This window comes from Phymastichus coffea, unplaced genomic scaffold (genome assembly GCF_024137745.1).
Source record: "Phymastichus coffea isolate CEN01 unplaced genomic scaffold, Cenicafe_Pcof_1.1 PCOF00053, whole genome shotgun sequence".
NCBI lineage: Eukaryota > Metazoa > Arthropoda > Insecta > Hymenoptera > Eulophidae > Phymastichus > Phymastichus coffea.
The window spans coordinates 585,230-608,235 of record NW_026706864.1 but is presented as its reverse complement, the minus strand read 5'-3'; the positions used below and the strand labels follow the sequence as shown (position 1 = coordinate 608,235).

The following is a 23,006-nucleotide window of genomic DNA, read 5'->3' as shown; positions in this document are numbered from 1 at the left end:
TCTTTTATTATTTAATTCAAATGACTGAATAACTCACCTATCTGCAGGATTTAAATTGTAACAAACAAATTTTCCAGGAGTAATTATTACCGTTTCAAACGTTTATTTACGTGATCTTTCAGGTTGCTCTATACTGTAAAACTCAGTTTCAAGTCAGGCTTGTAAAAAACAGTCTTTTCTAAATTTTACAGTTTTACGTTACATACATTATTTAGAAAGATTTAGTTCTTACAAAAGAAAATAGGTCTGAAAGAAAGACTACTTTATTTGTAATCCGATAGACGATCAAAAGGTAACTTAGAAATCACTTGTTACCAATTCAATATGGAAAGTGGAAAGCAAGTGGTTTTAAATTATAACATTGAGTAAGATCCGCGCAAGTTTAATTTAATTTTTATAAACAATGGATATAGATTTGATAGTAGAAATTTTTCTATTAGATATTATGGGTATTACTATGGGTAATACAAAAAACCTTTGGCAGATGGAGAAATTGTTTTAAATGCAACCCACTTATTTATGTAGTATCGCAAAGAATATCATTAAAACATTGATGAAACAAATGTCCTCTGGTCAGTACTTAAAATTTTTTATATAGAGCAAAACGTATTTGTTTTATCAATGTTTTAATGACGTTTTAGTAATGTTTCCAAAAATGTTGCCAAAATATTGTAGAAATGTTTCAGCATAAATTTCGTTGTCTAAATTAAATTCTTTGTAATGCTTTAGAAACGTTGCCTATATGTTACAAATAGGTTTTCCATAAAAAATCGACATAAAATAATACATCGAGGTATTTTACATCAATTTATACTCAATCAATTAAATAAATTAAAAATATACGTAGAACAATTTGTAGGCATTGAAAAGATAATAAGTTCATATTCTTAATGGACTACGACACATTTATTTATAGGATATATAAATTTATTGAATATCATTATTGTAAAGTTTAATTTTGGATAGACATCATCAACAATGAAGAGAATTAGAAATTAATATTTTATATGAGATACTGTGAATTGATTTTGGCACATTCAGAAACGTTAATTTAGTTAAAAAATATTATAAATATAAACAAACTCTTCAAATGTTACAGATGGACTAAAAAAACAATTAAAAAACAGTTTAAATGATATATCCGTTGGAGATATCATACGAAAAGCTTGAAATCACAGACTAATATAGTAAAAAATAAAAAAATCAATTGCCAGCACAGTTGAAAGTTCTACTTATACATATTAGAAATCCTTAATAAACGAAAAAATCTATTAGTTTATTATCTATTTAGTTTATTTACATAAATAAATGCCGATGCGTTATTAGCTAAATGTATGTGAAATGACAGAATATATTTTATTTAAATAATTACTTCAATATTAGTGAAATATATGACGGAAACCCACATTTTCTGGACAAGATAAATCTTGGTCTTTAATGTTGCATACAAAATGTGATATTTGGTAACGTGATTGATTGATTGCTATTTCCTGCAATAGATGAATAGTACATACTTAAGAATATTGCACATATAATTAAAACTGTTATCTCGGAATCATAATTTGTAACAAATTAAAAATTAATAATGGTAAAAAAACTTATAGATAGTGACAGTAAGGTGACAATATAATTCATTTACAAATTCTTTATTATGACGGACACGTAATGACAAGGTGAGGCATTTAACTTATCGATTATATAACTTTATTATTGCAAGTAGAAAATTTGGTAAGGATGTGGGTGAATAACTTGACAGTGTTAAATATAACTATAAATGATATTTCAATTAGTGTAAACCTTAATTAGTTTGCTTCAACATAAATTGTCATTTTGATTATTCGATTAGCAATACAAAGTTTCAATTATTCTGCAAATTGCAATTATCTGGTTGACAAAAGTACACATTTACAATGATTCGTGTACATTTACAAAATTCGTGATTATGATGAAAATATAAGATAGAAAATATGAGAATTAGAATGGATTTTACTTAAGTGCATAATTGCAGTAAAAATATATTATTCAATTCTGATCGTTATACAATTCGATAAATAAAATTAAAAAAACATTTAATAATGCTTGTAACTGGCAAATTTTATTTTTATTCATGGTTCGATGACGCAATGAGCGTTTATTGGCCAATCACACCAGCTTTTCTCGGGATTGAAATGTAGTCCTTCAGGACAATGTTGGAGATGTGGGTAACCATAAGCACATTGGTAAAAAGTGTTGCAGTCTTTAGGGTTTGGTATCAGTATGTTCTCATCTAAGCTTTGTTGTGCAGGACAAACTGGCTCTTCTGAAAGTTCTCCACAAATAGCAAGTTTTGGATCAACGCATTCAAAGGTCTTAACGTCAAAGTAAAGTGGTCTAGGACAAACAACCATTTCAGGAACGTAGTCACGACAAATGTAGAATTTTCGACAATTTTCTGGATCAGCTATGCGTTCATTTCCTGTGCCTTCTTGTGAACATTCAGGCACAAAGTGTGTATATGTACTGGCGATAAGCCCAATAAAGACGGTGATAAATATCGCTATAAATATGTCATTAGTTAATATGTGCTTTTTTATTAAGCATTAATTAAATAACTTATATAAGTTAATAGAGCATTTAATTAAAAAAAAATTGGTAGACACAGAAAATATAATTGTCTAGATTAAATTAAAAATTATTTTGAACCTTAATTTATAATAATTCCATTATTGATGTTATTTACCTTATATCATCTATATAACGTATATAAATTATATATATTATATTATGCAGTTTCTCTGGGACTAGGTTTTAAGTGTATAGAATAACAAAATCAATAATAATAATTTATAGAATTTCTTATAAAAAAAAAAACTATTTATCTAAGATATGACTTTTTATAAATACTAATTGGAGCTTACGTTACGAATATATAGTCAACTGATGTAATCGTGATACAAAAAATAAAGTTTTTAAAATCTCCTTTAAAACACGTTCTATAACACAAATAGTCAGTGATTACATCCTCGTGTGGAGTATGTAAAAATTTTAATATCAGTATATTATTTTTTATAAGAATCGAAGTATAAGTATAAATATATATTATTCATAAATACTTAAAGAAAATTACCTTTCATGATGGTTTATTGTTGGATTCCTTACCACTATTCACAAACTATTATGTACAACATTATCTAGCTTATATATATATTTTGCAATCAAAAATTTGACGACGACCCTACTATGAAATTCTGTATCTATATCGCGCTTGATAACATTCGATATAATCATTTATTATTTTGCTTGATTGATTGGCTTTTAATCGAATATCATCGGTACTAACTTGATAATAATTTAATATTCTTGTTATCAATTATTGAAATTTTATTGATATATATGAATGTAACATAAATTAAATGCAGATATGAAATAATTTCAGTGAAGTATTTGAATAAAATGCCGAAATATGATGGTTTTTATGTTTGGACATTTTCATTTTATATTTGCAATAATTTTACAATATTTAATTCACAAATAAGTGATCCTATTGTTTTTATATTATTGCATTATTATTTAAATATATTTAAATATAGTTATTATTTAAATATAGTTTTGTTACCTCGACGAAATAATCTTCAATAAATCAACTCATTCTTTTCAAAATAAACAATTAGCAATTATTGTTTTGAAAGATTTGTGAATAGATAAATTGACGACATTATTAATAGTTAATGTTATATTGTGGTTTCGCAGCGCTGAAAGAATTAACATTTTATTCTTATCAGTTTATATCAATCCTGAATACTGCTAAATTATATCGAAAAGAATTGGATGATTTGAATTCATTTGATATAAAACTAATATACTAGTTGATTACTTCATAATGAAATTGTTTTGAATTTCACGTTAACTGATATGTAAATTGTTAAAAAGGAAAAAGGTAATTCTTTCACCATTTGAAGTAAAAATTTGACATTAACTTATCTAGTCAATACTTAAAACTAATTCAAAGTAAAAATGAATATCAGTACAGTACGACCTGGATATGCGAGTTTCGAAAGAATCCTCGACTTTAGTTAATTGGATATCTATTATAATTGAAACTTCAAACTGTCATTTGAAGGCTTTCTGATATTGATGTGATCAGGCCATCAATTTATTAAAAACATTATAGTATTTTGAAAACATATAATTTATGTTAACAAAATTTAATAATATTCAAGTATGATAAATTGTTGATTTGATAAATGTTCCAAATAGTTATTTTATATATTTTTTTCTACTATTTTGTATATCATCTTAGTAGTATCAATATGAAACAATTACTTATTAAATTTATGGATACAATTTACAGTTAGCGCTCTTCGGCCAATCACATATTTTCAACTTTTCATTGAAATGTAATTGTTTCGGACATTTCTGAAGTATTGGTGTACCCCAAACACATTGATAAAAACTATTGCAATCTAATGGGTTTGGTAATAGTACGTTATCTGCAGGATCTTTTTGCATAGGACAATGGACAGATGAAGTTGGATTATTTAAAATTCGTATTGTCTTCTCGGCGCAGACAGCTTCAGCCGCGTCAAGACAGGTAAGTGTTATAACGTCAAAATACTGATTAGGAGGACAAAATGCTGAATATGGTACATTGTCCTTGCAATAATAAAACTTTCCACAATCTTCAGAGTCAGGTATAGCTTCGTTGTCATAGCCGTGTATTGGACAGCGCGGTACGGCCGCAAATGCCATAGAGATTACGCCAAAAAATATAATTTCGAACACCGCTAGAAAATTATTATTTAATAATTGAAAAATATACAATATTTTATTACAGGGATGTTTTCCGGATAATTGTTTAAATTTAATATGTAGTTATACAAAAGACATAGTAATGAAAAGCTATTTAAAATTGACATCAAGAAAATAAATTACCATTCATATTCTCTTCTTGTGCTTACTAACTGTACAAGTATTCAAAAATTTATATAGAATTTTATTGACTTGCTTTTTTGAACAGATTTATATATACACAATAAACAATTGCAAAAATCCTCCTTATATACTAACATGACTTATACTAAATTTGGTTAATCTTTAGATAATCCGAGAATAACAATTTGCTAATCGACTACTCTTTTCATATTGACTCAAAATTATCAATCTATGTTATCTCAATTCATTACTCACAAATCTTTCCTTGATGATATCTATTAGCAACATATATTTGCAATATAAGAGGTCTATGAGTACATTCAAAAATTATAAAAATAACACAGGTATACAAATAATAGGTCATTTTTTGTATCACAAGCGAACTATATTATTCCCGAAGGAATTGGGTGCGCTAAATCCAAATCTGGCCTTAGAATTGTTTTATCACGTCAGGTTTTTGAGATATCCTAATCTAAAAGTGCAAAAAACACTGTTTATTCACATGTTTGAGGTTATGTAGCATCGTAAATAATTATTTTCACAGCAGACTATTCAAAGCACCTTAAAGTACAGATCTTCCCCTTTCAAATGCCGTTGAGTCTGCTTAAATATCTTTTTTTCACCAAGATATCGCATTTCGAAATATATATATTAATGAATTTCTCAAAATTAACACTTTGAAGCAAATATTTTTCCATTAACTTGTTTTGCATGAAGAATTTTACTCGAGGATTTTTTAGGTCACTGAATGCGAATTTGCAACACAATTTCGTTTTTTCAAAATCCATATTTCTAGAACATAATTTATGATTTGAAAAATTTTTCATTCGACCATTTTGAATTCGCCATCTTGGATTTTAATAAAAATGCGATATCTTTACGAAAAAAAAGATATTTAGGCAAACTCAACGGCATTTGAGAGGGGAAGGTTTATACTGTAAGACGCTTTGAATAGTTTACTGTGAAAACATTTATTTACGATACTATATAACCTCAAACATGTCAAAAAGCAGTGTTTTTTGTACTTTTAGATTAGGATATCTTAAACACTTGATGTGATGGAACAGTTTTGAGGCTATATTTGAATTCAGCGCACCAAAATCCTTCGGTAATACTATAGCTCATATTAGCATTAAATTTTTCAGTCTGAAAGGATTGTTCGTGAATGTATGTGTAGTTTACGAAGGGATATGAAATAATAAATGCGTAGTTAGGCCAATATGATCGATACATTATAGGCCTAAAAAATTAGGAAAAAACTCCACAAGGTTCGGTTAGGTTTGATCTTGCGTGCAAACTATGTTTGTATGTAAACGCAAACGAAAACCGCCTAAATGGAGAAAAACCCTTGGTTGATTTACATTGATAAAATACAAACTGATATTGTGATAATATGCGATCATGCGTTCAATCGTTGTGTAAAGAAATAAAAACGTGTTATGATTAATTGATTACAATTGATACTTAAAGGTATGCGTATATATGTCGGATGTAAAAGAAATTAAAATTGGTTAATTTGTGGCTAACCAACCAAATGATATGTAGATTAAAACACGTGGTGTTGTGATGTCGATTGACTACTTTGTGGCTAGTCGACCAATATAATGCACGTGATGTGAATTGATAGTTTTTTAGTCGCCGTGGACTTGATTAACTATTTTGTGGCTAGTCAACCAATGATACGTATAAGTGTTTGTGTAAATTGTGTTTGTGTTACCTGAGTTCGAGGAGGGTTTGTCTCGCGGCGATTGCTAAAATAGCACGACTCAAACAAAGAGAACTGATTGGAAGAGTTCTTTAGAAACTAGAATAAATACGCGTCTATTAAATACTATTTAATTGAAACTAATTAAGCTTAACTATACTACATTGACAAATTAAATGAGTTAAAGAAATTCTGTTTAACGAATATAGAATTCAAAATGTGCGATTAGTTCGGACGAATGATTTATACTGCCCTGACCTCCGCAACTAACCGATAACGCGCCGCCACCCGAAACGCATACTCTCCCGTACTCTCCTTAAATAAGCAAGAAAGAAAAGTCATATAGTTAGATCGTAGTTAGGCATGCTGAGTAAGTATATCGAGAAAGAAGAAGAGAAAAGAGAGAGAAAGAAATAGTACGTGGCCACTAGGAGAGAGGAGAAAGCGCGACTATATTACAACCTTATACTTACCCTTTACTATATAGGAAATACTTTCGTCTTTCGACGAAACAGCTCACTTGTGATACAAAATCTTGTATGCCTGTATTATTAGCTTACCTTCAAAAAGTAATAGGTCTAAAATTGGATGCAAATAATATAATAAAAAAATTAAAATATGACTACTCATGATTTTATCATAAATTATAAAAATTATTCGGTCTTATGAGCTCATACCAAAAATTTAAACGATAAAATAAATTACTATCATTTCTTTAGCTTACCGTAGTTCATGAGATTCTAAATAAAATTTTAAAAGTTTGTCGACGTTTTATTCTTACTGTTGGATTAGACTCCCCACTGAGGGTCTAACAGTATTCCTCATTGAGTAAGGATAAAACGTCTAATAACTTTTGAAATCTCATTTATAATGTCATGAACAACAGCAAGCTAAATGAGTGATAGTATTTCATTTAATTATCTGAATTGTTTAGATGTGCTCGTAAGATTAATTTTTGTAATTTACAATTAAATGATGAGCTGTTATATTTTAATTTTTAAAACTTGGTCTTCGGTTGTAAAAATTGCTGAGGGCTCATTTTTTTAAAAGAAATGAGCAAGAACCTCTTGTATGCTTGGTTGCGCAGCTTCTAACTGTTATAGGGGTCTGAGAAGAAATAGTGTATAGAAGAAAAAGAAATACTGTTGGATCCTGACTGAGGAGCTCAAACGAACAGTAAGGATGATATATCTACTAACTTTAGAAATCTATACATTTTATTTATATAGATTTTTTTATTATGAAATGAGAAGCATAACTAATACATACATTGATAGCAACTGCAAAAATCTGAAAGATTAAGCAGTAGTACATATCATCGACGTCCCGTTATTGTGCATATTTGACAGGTGGAATCGGCTCTTCAGGATGTTCTGATCTAGTGAAACCGATTATTCGCGACTCGTGTATTCAACATAAGTCGGATTAATACTGATTAGTGTCTTTATATCAATGGAAAATGAAATCTCGAAGGACGCATTTCAAATATAGGAAAACCATTCTCGGAAGTAAAATAGCTTATATAATCATGAATATTAGATATTAGCTCGTTTTAATTCTAATGTTAAGTACTATAAATGGTGTGACAGTATAGTACATTGCGATACCAGTGCGGGAAAGTAGATTCTGGTTTCGTGGAGTATTTACGTCCAAATATCATTATCAACATGTATTTTATGGTATTTTTTGATACGACATATCTAAGGTTCGATTTTTAACGCTCGTTTTTCGCTAAGCGTGCGAGAAAGAAGTACTTTGCGCACGGAATCTCGAAATAGTACATTACGACACAAGTGCAGGAAAGTAGATTCTTGTCTCGTATGGCGTTTACCCCCGAGCGAAGCGAGGGTGGAATGGTATACAAGACGAGAAACTCTTTCTCGAACATGTGCCGTACCGTATTTGTTGATACGACGTGTGGAAAATGCGATTTTCAACGCACGTTTCCTGCCGAGCGTAGGTGAAAGACACTTTGCGCACGGAGTATCGAAATATACTATTCGATATTAGTTGGAGAAAGGGTACATGTGTAACATGATTCAAGTATGTACTCGCTTCGCTCGGGTGTAAAGATTTATAGGAAGCTCAAATCTGTATCAATGAAAATTAGAATCATTTTCTTGCGATATCAGCGTCTATGATAGTATAAACCCGTCAAAACCATGTTGGTCTTGACGAATGAATCTGGTGAAACGTTCGACTCTGCCGTTCTAGTTTAATTAATGTCTGCGATATTTCCGATCATTTCTAATACAATCTCTCTTATACGACCTGATGCAAATACTTGATGAAATAGTTTCCTCTAATTAGAGTTCATTATTAGAGAAATAAGTACTTCGATAATTCATATCGTTCTGTAATATAGAATAAAATTTTCAATTGTGATGCAGTCCTTCTATAAATTAAAATAAAATTTATTTACGCTAGTAAAGTATTATGTTTTAATTTATTATTAGAGATACTATTTGAGATACGTATACAATTGTGTGGTATAACATATATCAATGATAGAACAATAATATACTGGTAGAGTGCAATATTTTGATTATTATTGAAAACATTGTTTCTATTATATTTGATGTTTAACATTTAACTTTATTAGGCCAATCACACACACTCAATACAGGATTGAAATGTAAGTTATCTGGACAAATATACAAATGAGGTTTACCGTATATACATTTATAAAAACTGTGACAATCTTTTGGATTCGGAAACAAGTATTTCTTGATGGGCCACTGCGATGGAGGACATTTAAAGGGATATTCTTCAATTGATGGTTTAATAGTATCAGCTTTCTGAGTGGTTGTTGATATTGGTTTTGGTACCGTGGGTGTTGACGTAGGTTTCATGGTGGTAATTGTTGAAGGAGAAGGTTTTACAGTTGTGATCGTAGAAGAAGGTATTTCAGTTGTCGGAATCTTAACAGCGCAAGATGCCGTTTCAGAATCTTCACAAGATAACTTAAATGCATCAAAAAGTTTGTCAGATGGACACTTATTTAAAACTGCCGAATGTGCTTCACATGTCCAGTAAGTAGAACACATTTCTGGATTCGGTAGTAAAACAATTTCATCAATTCCAACATCTGTTGAACAGTCAGGTTCAGTAAAATGACACAAAACAGTAGCTAAGAAGCTAATGAAACTGAAAATAGTAGGAACTGGAAAAAATATATTTGTATAAAATTATAGTTCAATATTTTAATAAAATTGGAAATTGAAAAATTAAAATCGAACATATAATTATTATAAGATTATATTAACAGAAGTTATCTATGATCTAGACTACTAATTCATAATTTTCCTTCAAAGTCAATATGCGAATAGGTCATAAAATTATTAATAGAGAAATTTAACATGGACAATGTATTTATTAATCCAATCAGACCTTCACATAAGTGATAGAACGTTCAAATTTCATCATAAATATCGAAAATCGATTTAAAATAAAATAAAATAAAATATACTACCTCTCATGGTTCACAATATTTTAATTAACCACAAATAAATATCTATTAATTATTCTTATTATATATTTCCTGACAGATATTGAACGCTACTGTTCTGATAGGATTTATAAGTCATACTGTATTTACTAATGTGTTAACGTTGCGTACTATCATGACAGTCAATTTATGCGATTAAATACTTTTTTAGTGCTTTCACTAAATGCTTGATAATTACGTAAGCTCCGCGAACTTTTGCGCATAATACTTATTATATACTGATAAATTTATGATTCATAAATAATGCTCTGAGAAAGAATCACATCTGTCGGATAGCAAATATACCTTATCATTCATTTATCACTCAGTTTGAAAGGTTATTTTGTATTCACTAAAAATTTGATATTCAACGTAAATTACATTATGAATCCTTTCCAAAAATGTTCGAAATCTATAATTTTAGGAATTTATAACTATTAAGAATTAGGAATATAGACTTTTAAAATAATCCACGGACAACATTTATTTTAATATTCTAGTTGTACTGCGTAAACTTATAAACAATTTAGGCAATTTAATAAATAAGTACGAATGCAAAAAAATTCTAATAAAAATTTAAAAGTCTAATGAACCATGAAACCTTCATTAATTCTGGAGAAAATGTATTGATACTCATCATAATTTAATATAACAATGAAAAAACCAAATTATATGAAATTATTAAAATATGAACTTGAATAACCTAAGCATACTAGGAAAATTTTAGTTCAGAGTACAGTTTGAAAAACTATATTATAAATAGTCAAACTGTCAAGATTAAAAATTTTAAATTAAAACAGTCTTTATATAAATATGGAGATTTTAATAATCTACGCGATCAAGATTTTAATTTAAAAAAATCTAATAATAGATAAAGAATAAGAAAATCCAAGTTTGATCAATAGTGTATGTACCATAATCAGTTTTATTCTAACATATTTTATTCTAACGCATAACGAGTAAATTACCATTACGTCCCGAGTTCTATCTTCATTAGTTCATAACATAAAATGGATGGCTAATGATTTATTTGGACTTGTTTCCTTAAAAATGAAAGCAAATTAAAAGTGTAAATTAATATTTTATATAAATATTTATGAATGAGTTGAGGTGATAAGGTCACCCAAAAATATGATAAAATTATCTTAGATGACGTTGTGCTTGATCGCTGTCGGCAAATAAGGAAAGAAAATATCTTTTAAAAGATGTTTTCTTTCCTTAAATGTCTAAACCGATCGAGCACAGCGTCAGCTACGATAAAACTAAGGAAGACGAGAACAGCGATCAAAAATATTACAGGATTGTTGGGTTGAGATGCCATAAAATTCATCTGGTAAAGATGATGATAAAGTAATAACTGATACATCATCGCAACGGCGTTTATAGAAATTTAATTTTCAGCAAGTCGACAAACGCTTGACGAGACTACCATACACTGCAGTTATACAGATTGATTCACTGCAGCATATTGTTATCACTGTCAGGCTTCGCAACACTGAAGAGAATTTGAACTTACTACTAAAAATCATTGCCAGAACATAATTAATAATTGTATAGAAGAAAAACACTATTACATATTTAAATTAATATATGTATAAATTTATAGCAATAAAATTATCTTAATTACTTATTTTGACAGAAATAAATATTGTAGTGCATAGTGTTACAGTCATTGTTTGAATGAAATAGATAACATTGCAATATAAAATAATACTGAACTATATTACTTCATTATTACATTTTTATATCAGAAATTAATTTTTTCTAGTTTTCAATATGATTTTCAAAATGACATGATCAATCGTATATATTTATTTTACGACTAAATAGCATAATTCCTGAGCATTTATAGAAATAAAGATTACTGTTGTGACATGCGGTTTCGATAACTCAAATAATCGCGCGTCCTGCGAAACAATGCGCGATCACGCGCTTGAGGGCGTGGCGCTGTCTCCGCGCTAGTGTCACTTCGCCGGGCGACCGCGGGTGACGACAGACTGAATTGCGCTCCTGGTTAACGTCATAATTGCTACAATAATAAGACACAGCCAATCAAAAAAGAAGATGAATAACGCTTGTTTAGTTTCCGCACCTATGGAGTGCGTGACAGCATTGCTGCTCGGGTACTTCATCATTGATCCGAACTAATAACTTTATTTTACAGAGCTAAATTACACATGAATAAATGGTGATTTATGTTTTTAAATCTTGATATTCTTAGTATTGCGTGCATTAAATTCTTCGCTAAACAGTTAGGATGTTCTATTAGTTATATGGTGTATCTTTTATAAACAATTTCTGCTTCTTTTTTAACAGTCCATATAATAACGTTCTTTCTGATTGTTTCGTTTGTAACAAACCATGGGGCATTCGTTATAGATTTTAAGGCTTTATTTTGGAATTTTTCAATGATATCAATGTTTGATTTTATAGCTATATTCCAAAGTTGAATACCATATACTATATTCATCCTGGCTTAAGTATGCTCTTGTATATTAATAGTTTATTTATAATAAGCATTTTATATTAGAGGTGGTTTTTGTATTTAAGTCAGTTGTTAATATAGCTATATCATCTGCGTAAATGGCAATATTTATGTTTTCCATAATTGGAAGATCATGGGTGTAGATTAAACATAACATAGCGCCAATAACACTACCTTGACAAACATCGACTTTTATTAGATAAAGTTTTGAGGTATCATTTATACCTTAAAAGTTCTTTGATTTGGGTATGATTTTAAGTGAAGATAGAGATTTTTCTTGGTACGATATTATTAAGTTTATACAAAGGCCTTCGTGCCAGACTTAATCAAAAGATTGAGCTATATCAAGAAATACGGTATTACAATATTGGTTTTTTTCGTAAGTATTTTTTATTTTAACGGTGACTGTTAATTTGTTCTAATGTCGCGTGGTTATTACGAAAACCGAATAGGAGTTCAGTTATTATATTTTGTTTCAAAAATACTATATTTAATCTTTTGATTATTATTTTTTCACATACTTTGGAAAGTATAGGAAGTACGTTGATAGGTCTACGTATATGATGAAACAAGCTCGATAGTCTATTTTCTATCACGATTGGTCTTTTATTTAGCACTCTTTTCCATTTTGTTGTTTCTTCCCTTGTTTTCTCTGTATAATTTCTAATTTATCTTATTTGCACTAATTGTTTATTTGCAGCCATATTCGCTGGATTTAATTTAAATATGTCAGTATGTATGTTTTTTGCTTGTTATTATTTAAACTATGTGAAAATTTTACTTATAAATGTTTGGATTTTCAAGAGCGTTTATTAAGCATATGTACAGAACGAGCTCAACAGAATGACTGAATTATTTTATAACAGAAATTGATTTCGATTCAGTTTTCAACATGACATTTAACATTGCGTGGCCAATCACATACTTCTTTTTTTGGATTAAAGAATAAATTTCCTGGACATTTGCACAAATAAGGTATACCGTATGTGCAATGATAAAAACTTTGACAATCTTTTGGATTTGAAAAAAAAAAATTATCTTCCGGCCCTTCTTGTGGGGGACAATATACTGGATATTTCCCAAATGGATCAGGTGCGACCTTTTTGCAACGATCGGAAGGCAAAGCAGTTGTGGGTTCAGTAGAGGGAGTTGTGGGTTTAGTAGAGGGAGTTGTGGGTTCAGTAGAGGGAGTTGTGGGTTTAGTAGAGGGAGTTGTGGATTCAGTAGAGGGTTTAGTAGAGGGAGTTGTGGGTTTAGTAGAGGGAGTTGTGGGTTCAGTAGAGGGAGTTGTGGGTTTAGTAGAGGGAGTTGTGGGTTCAGTAGAGGGAGTTGTGGGTTCAGTAGAGGGAGTTGTGGGTTTAGTAGAGGGAGTTGTGGGTTTAGTAGAGGGAGTAGAGGGTTTAGTAGAGGGAGTTGTGGGTTTAGTAGAGGGAGTTGTGGGTTCAGTAGAGGGAGTTGTGGGTTTAGTAGAGGGAGTTGTGGATTCAGTAGAGGGTTTAGTAGAGGGAGTTGTGGGTTTAGTAGAGGGAGTTGTGGGTTCAGTAGAGGGAGTTGTGGGTTCAGTAGAGGGAGTTGTGGGTTCAGTAGAGGGAGTTGTGGGTTCAGTAGAGGGAGTTGTGGGTTCAGTAGAGGGAGTTGTGGGTTTAGTAGAGGGTTCAGTAGAGGGAGTTGTAGGTTGAGTTGAGGGAGTTGTGGGTTTTACAGTAGGTCGTGGAGGTTTTTCACCAGCACACTTTGCAGATTCAAATTCAACGCAAGTTAACTTTACTGCGTCAAATAATGTTCCATACAGACAAACATTCTGGATTGGGTAACCACTTATACATGCCCAATAACTCGAACAATCATCTTCATTTGGTAGCAAAACAATTTTTCCAGGTTGATCATCGGCAGGACATTTCGGTTCAGTAAACCTACAAGAGCCTATAGTTATGATGGCACTAAAAGTCAGAATCATAAACACTGCAAAAAAATCAATTATTAATAATTCGTTTAGAAAAATGATAACATCATATATGTTATCAAAATGTAACTATTTAAAAGATTTTAAAAGAACTACAATATTAATGCATAATGTAATCATAAAAGAAAATTTTTTTTATAAATATGATATTCCGGTAAAGATTAACAGTATTGCAATATTTATTAATCACTAATAAAATTAATGAAATAGCAACACTAAAAATATTAAATATCACAACATTTTTATATATGTTCACGGCATATGCATTTCTTACATAAATCTTAATTTATATAGCACTTTTATACAAGATTTTTCATCGCGTATAAAAAAGGTATGGCCTGCTGAGAGAAATCACTAAGGTCGTGAGTAATACCTGTATTGACTGAACAGCTGAACTTCATAATAGTATGGTAAAATGATTTTAATACTCTTCAATGAAATTCATATCCTGGACATGTACATATTCTAATAAAGCTGATAACTTTGGCATCAATTAATATTTTTACTTAAAAATTTAGGTAAATATTTACCTTGACATATGCAATAAAAGCACAAAGTTAAAAAATAGATTAACTAGTATAACATCTATCAAAATAGCCGAAAGAAACATCCACTATAATGGTCATACATCACGAATTTTTAATTTTAGGAATTTTTTTCTGGAGATCTAATGTATTTTATCAAAAATTTATTAGAGATCTTTTTAAACAGAAATTGTACGCAAAATACGATATTATTTTTTTCTTTTGCAATTATTACAATGTGTAATGTCCAATCCGCCATATTGGATCTACTTTCTTGATTTTGAAAACCTATCATCGAATTCTCATTCAATATAAAATACAACAAAAAATAAAATAAAATCTAGTTTTTGAAACTTCTGTGGATAATATACTTTTCTGAACTTGTTATTTTCTCAGCTCTCCGAATGCCATAAATCATCCGCCATGACAAAAATCATAAAATATGTTTGAAAATATCCTAAAATGTTGAACAGTTCAATATTTTGAGTAAAAAACCTCCATCCAATATTTATCCATAGCAGAACTAATAACGTCATTTTGAAAAAGATAAGACATACAGAGCTGAACCAAAAGACTATAACTAATTTGTCCATCTTCCTTCACAGTTGAAAACAAGTGAACATTCTTCATGGACTATATAAATCAAAACAGTATATCGAAAAGTATAGAGTACCTTATGTTTGGTGATAATACATTTCATTTTTAGATTTAGCAGCGAGAATTGAGAATGAGTTTAAAAATGTGTGATTTTAGGTGTTAATCGGTTAAAATCAATATAAACTACATGATATACTATTAATCAAAATCATGCGATTAACTACTACACTATATATTTATTAGTTGAAATACTTCTTTACAACTCGATAAATTAAATTACCTATCATCGTTCCGGCAGTCGCTTTTCTATTGAAATATGTATTATATCACTATTGGCTTGTATATGACTTCGAATACGACTGGTTTCTTCTATCAAATGCGACAAAGCTGTATAGTATTTGATAGAGTACTTATCGATAAATATCTGTAATTATCTAAATGATTAAATTTTATTTAATGGTTTCACTAAGTGCTTGATAATTTTGTGAGTTTAAAATCTTATCCTACTGATTATGAAATTGTATAATATAATAATTGTAATAAATAATTTGCTAATAAATTATATCTATCCTATTAGAAATCGATACATGAATTTCATATACAATTGGTACATATGTTAGTATAAAATTTGAACGAAATACGTACGTAGCAAATACATAAATTGCATATATTATTATGTATTATGTACGAAAAATGTACGAAATTAGTATGCATGTCTACTTAAGCAATAGCATTAATTAATTAGTATATACATATTTAACTACTTGAAGTTTAAAGAGTGATTTAAAAAACCGTCTCTACGTACTGGTAACCTGCAACCTTCTCTCGTATCTTAGTTTTATCTTTCTTAAAGGGTGTGTAAGGAAAGAGAAAATTTTTAGATTCAAATATTTATATTTTATCTTACTAGCGAAATTTCTTGACTTATCTTTGATAGATTCACACGTATGGAAAGATATGGATCCGTCTGCGCGTCTGCTTGTGGCACTAGAAAATTTCATGTTCAGCTTATGCACTGTATATTACTGATGATTGCGACCCGCCTAATAAACCCTTTCTTACTTTTCTAGTTCTCTCCACTACTACTGTAGTATTAAAGTATACACATGCAACGTGATATTTTTGTACTGATATTACTGACTCATATGGCCGAGATTCGAGAATATGATATATGATATGGACTAATGTATTATTTGTTGGAGATTGCAACCTCAAAACTAGATGGTTATAAAAAAATTGAATTTTTAGTTTAGTCAATAAAAATATCAAGTGAAATTGATATTAAGTGCCTGCAAATAAAAAAATTTGTTGTTTATTTTTTGTTATGGACAGTTTCTTCTTGATATGAATATCGCTTGCACTTCTAGTATCAGTAAAAATAAATCGTTTATCGAATATTAATAAAACATGACAAAACAATGAAATAAAACATGTCATAGCAAATAGGACTCTTTTAGCAATGCTGAGAACATTATACCTTTATGGTGAAGTTCTAATTGAAATATACTGCTTGTACTGTGATGTTAACATTATTCTATCTTATCTATATTGTTCCTATATACAAAGCTTATTAACTTAATATTTCAAAACTTTATTTTTTACTTCAACACGAGAATAATTTAATAATTTAAGAATTTTCTTTCAACTTAATATTTCTACTTATTAGCGTTAAAAAAATATGTATAATCTGAAGAAAAATTTTAATCCGACCATGACAGTCAACCATCTTGAACAATTTTCATAATTTATCGTTAATAGCAATGTGTATCTATTATTTAACAAATAGCTCATACACTTTTCAATTATACGAATTTCAAAAAAGCAAATGAATATCGTCTTAAATTAGTTATTTTATATTTGAAATGTGATGTAGATATAGTTAATCATATTATTTACAAGTAATCATTGGTAACTCCATTCTTGATCTATAGGAACTCTCAAGTTTTAATCTTTACTTTACGTAACATATGCATAAGTAATCATCGTTTTGTACTGGTCTAATCTAACATGGCTGCCAATGTTATAAATGCGAGTTTAGTAAGATCATATACTTTCTTATTTATTACATAGCAGAACGTGTTCACTCACTTATCTCAAACTTTCGACGACTTTCTCATACGCTGTATTTTACGTCATTTCGTACAACTTTACGGCTTCCTCGTTCTAGATGGACTTTATTATTCTGGTGCTATATTTTTTTGCAATAATCATGTTGCCAAATTGATGGATGTACAAAGATCAAATATCATCTTTAACTTTTCTATCGTTAGTAGTGAAAATGAAATAATTTGCGTGTTTAATAATTAAATGTTCAAAATTCAATTATAAATTAAACAAAGTTTGGAAGTATTTCTACAGTCGTAATCAGTACTATAAGCTTTCAACCTAGTACAAATTTAATCATATTTCCAATGATTTCACAGTTATTTAATAACTTGGAAAGTCATTATTTAAAGTATGAAATCCATTATAAAAAAAATAGGATTCCCCTATCAATGCTTAATAAAGATAAGTTTACCTGTAAACCTATATCGATATTAGCATCCGATATAGGTCAAAAATTAATTTAAAAATAGCTATTACCCATACGTCGGGTGATTATCTAGCTTTGAAGCGAAGTTCTCTTCAGTTCGCGAAGGAGAAACATCAATTACCTCCCACGAAAGCGAGCGAGAAAAGCGAGGGGGTGTATGGGTAGTCGAGCGGCAAATTGTCCGCCATCTTAGCCACCTTATACCTCTATCCCCCCTCAACTTTGCTTTCCTTCTTCTCCTCCCTTGCGTTTTACTCATTCCCCCCTTGACTCATACTCTCGCTCTATCTCTCTCTCTCTCTCTCTCTCTCTCTCTCTCTCTCTCTCTCGTTCTGTCTACCTCTCTTTTTAACGTGTTCACATTCTTATCGTTCTCTCTTACGTTTATTGTCATTTTCTTCTGACGGGTTTATTTGTCTGCGATTTTTATTACTTTTAAAGTGCTCAATTTTCATCAATGCAATTTTGTATAATTAATTATTTCTGTTATTGATAAATATAAAAATATTTCATACAAATTTATAATTCCCTCAATTTCATCAGATTTAAGTTTAATTAATCCATTATTAAAAAAACAGCTATTTTTCATGTTACAATAAATCCAGAAATCATTTTTTCAACCTCAAATTCTGAAGAAAATTTAACAAAAATTCAAATCTTCTAAATTACAAAACAGAAACAAAAAATCTTGCTGAAAACAAACAAATAACTTTTGTTTTAATAAATTTTCCGTAGTAAAGTAGTTGTACAGCGCCACCTAGTTATTCTTAGGGTAAACTAAACTTGAAGATTACCCACCCTCTTTATAAGCGCTCGTGTTACCCATTTATTACTACTACCCTCGTTCGCCCCACCTATACTTTGTCGGCTGCTTCTTACCTCTTTTCCACCTCAGTCTTGCTTTTTGAATAACTCTCAGTGAAATCTGCACTGCGGCGATGTAAGTGGCCGATAACGTGTTGCAGCTCGCAAACTTTCAATTTACTAATTTGTAGATTAGAACAGATCTTCCTTTTTTTATTTATAATTGTACTGAAAGTAAAAGAGTCTTATGATTAACGTTTTTATTATATTCAGATTTGAAATTAGTCTTGGAAAAGGTTTATATGTATACGTATAAACAGAAATGTTAATATATCTACAACTTTTGTTGTTATTTTATCATATTTTGGCGATATGAAATAAGAGAGCATCTGAATAGAGATCACGAAAAATATCCGCTTGAAAATTGAAATAAAAAAATTTCGCCTTCGTACTAAAGGAGTTCATAAAGAAATAATATCGGTTACACGCATAAAATATGTGGAAAAGACGCCAACATACCGTAAATAAAGAAGTTACTGCTTTTGACTCAATATATTATTATTATAACGCGAATTATCGATTAGCTATGTTTGACATATTAGTGTGATTAGACGATCTACCGACTTGTCAGCGTGTTGCTTCTTGCAAATTGAGTAATTAGCTTTTGACAATAGGTTAAATGGCAACAAAACAAAAGCCAAATAATTTAGTTTAATTGAATGCTAATTAGAGTGCCACGAGAATATACCTATTACGTACTAATATCTATAGCTAATGGTGAAATATTTTTGCCCCAATAATTAATAAAAACTGTTAAGAATTTACGTGAATTCTGTTTTTTATGATTGATATATTTACTTGAATATTGTAATCATTATTGTGAATATCTGAGCTATAGTAGATATCGCCCAATTCGAATTCTTACTTTTAATCAGTAACATTCTATTTGAGACATGAAGCAATAATTCTTTTCTATCTCTATCGCGAACCTATCTATGATAATAATTATCAATTAAATAAATCATTTACTTCATTTTTCCCGAAAGGCTATGAAATCATTGATTTGTTTTAATGTTTCATACAGTTGACTTATCTTATCCGTTTTATAATGCCTTATCTTAAAAAAATGTAAGTAATCTCTTGAACTTTGAGAGAGTGTAAGTATAAAGCACAAAATATTGTCAAGGACAATTTAAAAAATTCTGAAAAATAAAGCGGTTTAAACATTTCTAAATAAACGAATATTCACGTTTTACCAGTGAAATTTATAAATTATTTAATTATTAAATTAAACATAGAGTTTTGTAGGTATTATATATATGCAAATATTAAACATCGAAAATATAAAAAAAATTAATCTAATAACATTATTACTTTAAGTAGATCTGGCCCCAAAATATGTTTGAGAAAACAGTGTATAGTAAAAAGTTCATGCATCGTCAATTAATGTACGTATGTATGTTGTAAAGTTCTGAATTAAAATTTTGCTCATAGAGTGAGAAGTCAGGACATTTACAAATGGCGATTAATTAAACGTAAAAATTTTTCATACTGCATTGACGTGAATTTATTCCGCGATTGTAAAATACTTAGTCTTATAATATGTAAAATGCAAAAACAGAAATCAAGGAATGGATTATCTTCATTGTAGCGCGGGGTATTTTTCGCCACATTCGTATTTTCTCCGCTTTGCCATTATAATTGACCCGTCAAAAATGTCTGCCAATGTTTGACCGTCTTTACCAATTTGCCTAAACAACAAATTGCGATAAAGATAGAATGTTTTATTTTATGTTAATGCAGTAGAATAAATATTTATTTGATCAACAATCAATATAATATGTATTTGATCAACTGCCATTTGCAAATATCCCCACTGTTGTGGGCAAAAAGTTAGTTTTGCTGTCTACGTACATTAATTGACAATGTATCAACTTTTCCGATATATATATATTGTTTTTTCGAGCACTTTTTGAGGTCAGCTTTTGGAATATATATGTAAAATTAATATCTGAACATGATAACATAGTGCGGAATTCGCAGTTGACCTATTCATGATAAATCACATATATGTATATTTCCCGCCGTTTATGCATCTATGTTTACAACCTATATTACCATTATTCGATAAGAATGAACACAATACCCAGATATAACATATATCATCGCGATATATTCCTCTCGCAGTCCGCATATGACATAAAGAAAAAGATACAGCAGAACGTTGAAATGTAAAATGTCTGCTTCCACGGTCCTATGTCGGTTATTTGGGCAAAAAGCTTTAGATTTAACGCGATTTATCGCACCATCTTCTTGTCAAGTACAACAGATACGTGATTATTGGAAACCTAAAAATGTACCACAACCAGGTATCAAAGGAAAAAGTTACAGAAGAATTGTTCATTTTAAAGACAAGTACACTATCCAACCTTTAGAGGTTACAAATTTGGGTGGAAGGGATCCAGTAACTGGTAAACATCATAATTATAAATGCTTATTATTTACATGTTTCAGTAATTAATTCTAAGTTGTTCATTACCAGTTGTTTATCTGTTATAATGCATTTTCTTGTTGCAAAAAATATTATCACATGTTGCATTCCTAATCATTATTATGTATTTCACAATGTAGTATTGAAAAGGAATATTTTTTCAAGCTTTACTTCGTTTTTCTTATTATCAAAAATATAAACATTTGAAATAAAATTTAAATGCAAACAATTGGTATTTTAGGTCGAGTAGTGTGCATAGGTATTGGAGGTGGTTTAAAGCATAAATATCACTGGATCAAGTGGCTCCGAACTGGACCAAAGGATATCAATGAAAAGCCAAAAGAAGAAAAAGTTTTAAAAATTCTATTTGATGGCTGTCGTACATCTCATCTAGCTTTAATAGGCAGTGGTAAAGAGCTGTACTACATTCTTGCTACAATAAATATGAAAGAAGGAGACATCATCAAGACTCACATGGGTATACCTCGAATACCAGTTATACCTAATGAAGGTGATTGCTATACACTTGGTGCTCTTCCAGTTGGTACAATTGTGAACTGTGTAGAAAAGTATCCAGGACTTGGTGGATTTCTCATTCATTCTGCAGGAACATTTGGTACAATCATAAGAAAGGAAGAAGATAGAGTTATTGTGAAGGTGCCTAGTAAGAAAGAATTCAGCCTCCTTAATTCTTGTATGGCAACTGTTGGAAGATTATCAAATGAAATGCATAGCAAAACACCTATTGGAAGTCCCAATGCTAGCAGATGGCTGGGTAATAGACCAAGAAGCGGTTTGTGGCATAGGAAAACAGGAAAGCATGGTCGTAAAATCAAACCTCTACCACCAGTAAAACAGTATAATCCTTATGCACCTAAAAGTGATGATACTATTCAACTGTCCCTAAGTGGCTTCATGTAACAATATGGATTCTTTGTTAAGTTATTAATTAATTAACATACATTGTTTTTTATCATCATAACCTGAAAAGATGATTAGAAAGAAATACAACTAGAAAAAATTGTTACAAAAAATAAATTGTTTTTAAACATCCATTATTGGCTGAAATTGTATTTATTGTCTTTTAGTGTTATATGACACAATAATTGACTTTACATTTTGATTCTTCAGTGTTATGGATACAGTCAAACTTATAGATACATTTGTATTGTAAAGATTTTTAATTTCTCAAATAAAGGATAAAAGATGGTCTTTAACTTATGAAGTAATATATACAACTAAATTACAAACAAAAATGCAGTTTTCAGTCGAAATATTTACGATAGGAATCATAGTTTATAAATGAGTATAATATTTCAATTAAAATTGTTGAATTTACAATACTTAAAAGACATTGTATAAACTTTGAGAAAATCATTTTATAAATATATAAACGATTATTTATTCAAAATAGATAATGACTGCATTCATTAAATTCAAGCTGCACAAACGGATAAAAATTTCAGAATGTAGGTAGTACCGATACTTGTAATAGTACATTACGAT

At 29.8% G+C, this 23,006-nt stretch overlaps 3 protein-coding genes across 3 annotated transcripts; 1 reads left to right on the top strand and 2 right to left on the bottom strand.

Moving 5' to 3' along the window:
* Positions 1 to 2,105: 2,105 nt before the first annotated feature.
* On the bottom strand, positions 2,106 to 10,188 carry LOC131665687 (uncharacterized). The gene is made up of 4 exons (XM_058937744.1): positions 10,089 to 10,188; positions 9,204 to 9,779; positions 4,329 to 4,763; positions 2,106 to 2,536 (listed from the first exon to the last, which is right to left on the bottom strand). Exons 1-4 carry the CDS (start codon positions 10,093 to 10,095, stop codon positions 2,106 to 2,108), a joined length of 1,449 nt encoding a protein of 482 aa, XP_058793727.1. The 5' UTR covers positions 10,096 to 10,188.
* A 3,280-nt stretch (positions 10,189 to 13,468) lies between these two features.
* Positions 13,469 to 14,545, bottom strand: LOC131665686 (DNA-directed RNA polymerase II subunit RPB1-like). The gene has a single exon (XM_058937743.1). It carries the CDS (start codon positions 14,543 to 14,545, stop codon positions 13,469 to 13,471), a length of 1,077 nt encoding a protein of 358 aa, XP_058793726.1.
* A 6,658-nt stretch (positions 14,546 to 21,203) lies between these two features.
* Positions 21,204 to 22,439, top strand: LOC131665727 (large ribosomal subunit protein uL2m). Its single transcript, XM_058937800.1, has 2 exons — positions 21,204 to 21,480; positions 21,742 to 22,439. The coding sequence occupies exons 1-2, from the start codon at positions 21,246 to 21,248 to the stop codon at positions 22,419 to 22,421; spliced, it is 915 nt and encodes a 304-aa protein (XP_058793783.1). The 5' UTR covers positions 21,204 to 21,245; the 3' UTR covers positions 22,422 to 22,439.
* The last annotated feature ends 567 nt before the right edge of the window (positions 22,440 to 23,006 follow it).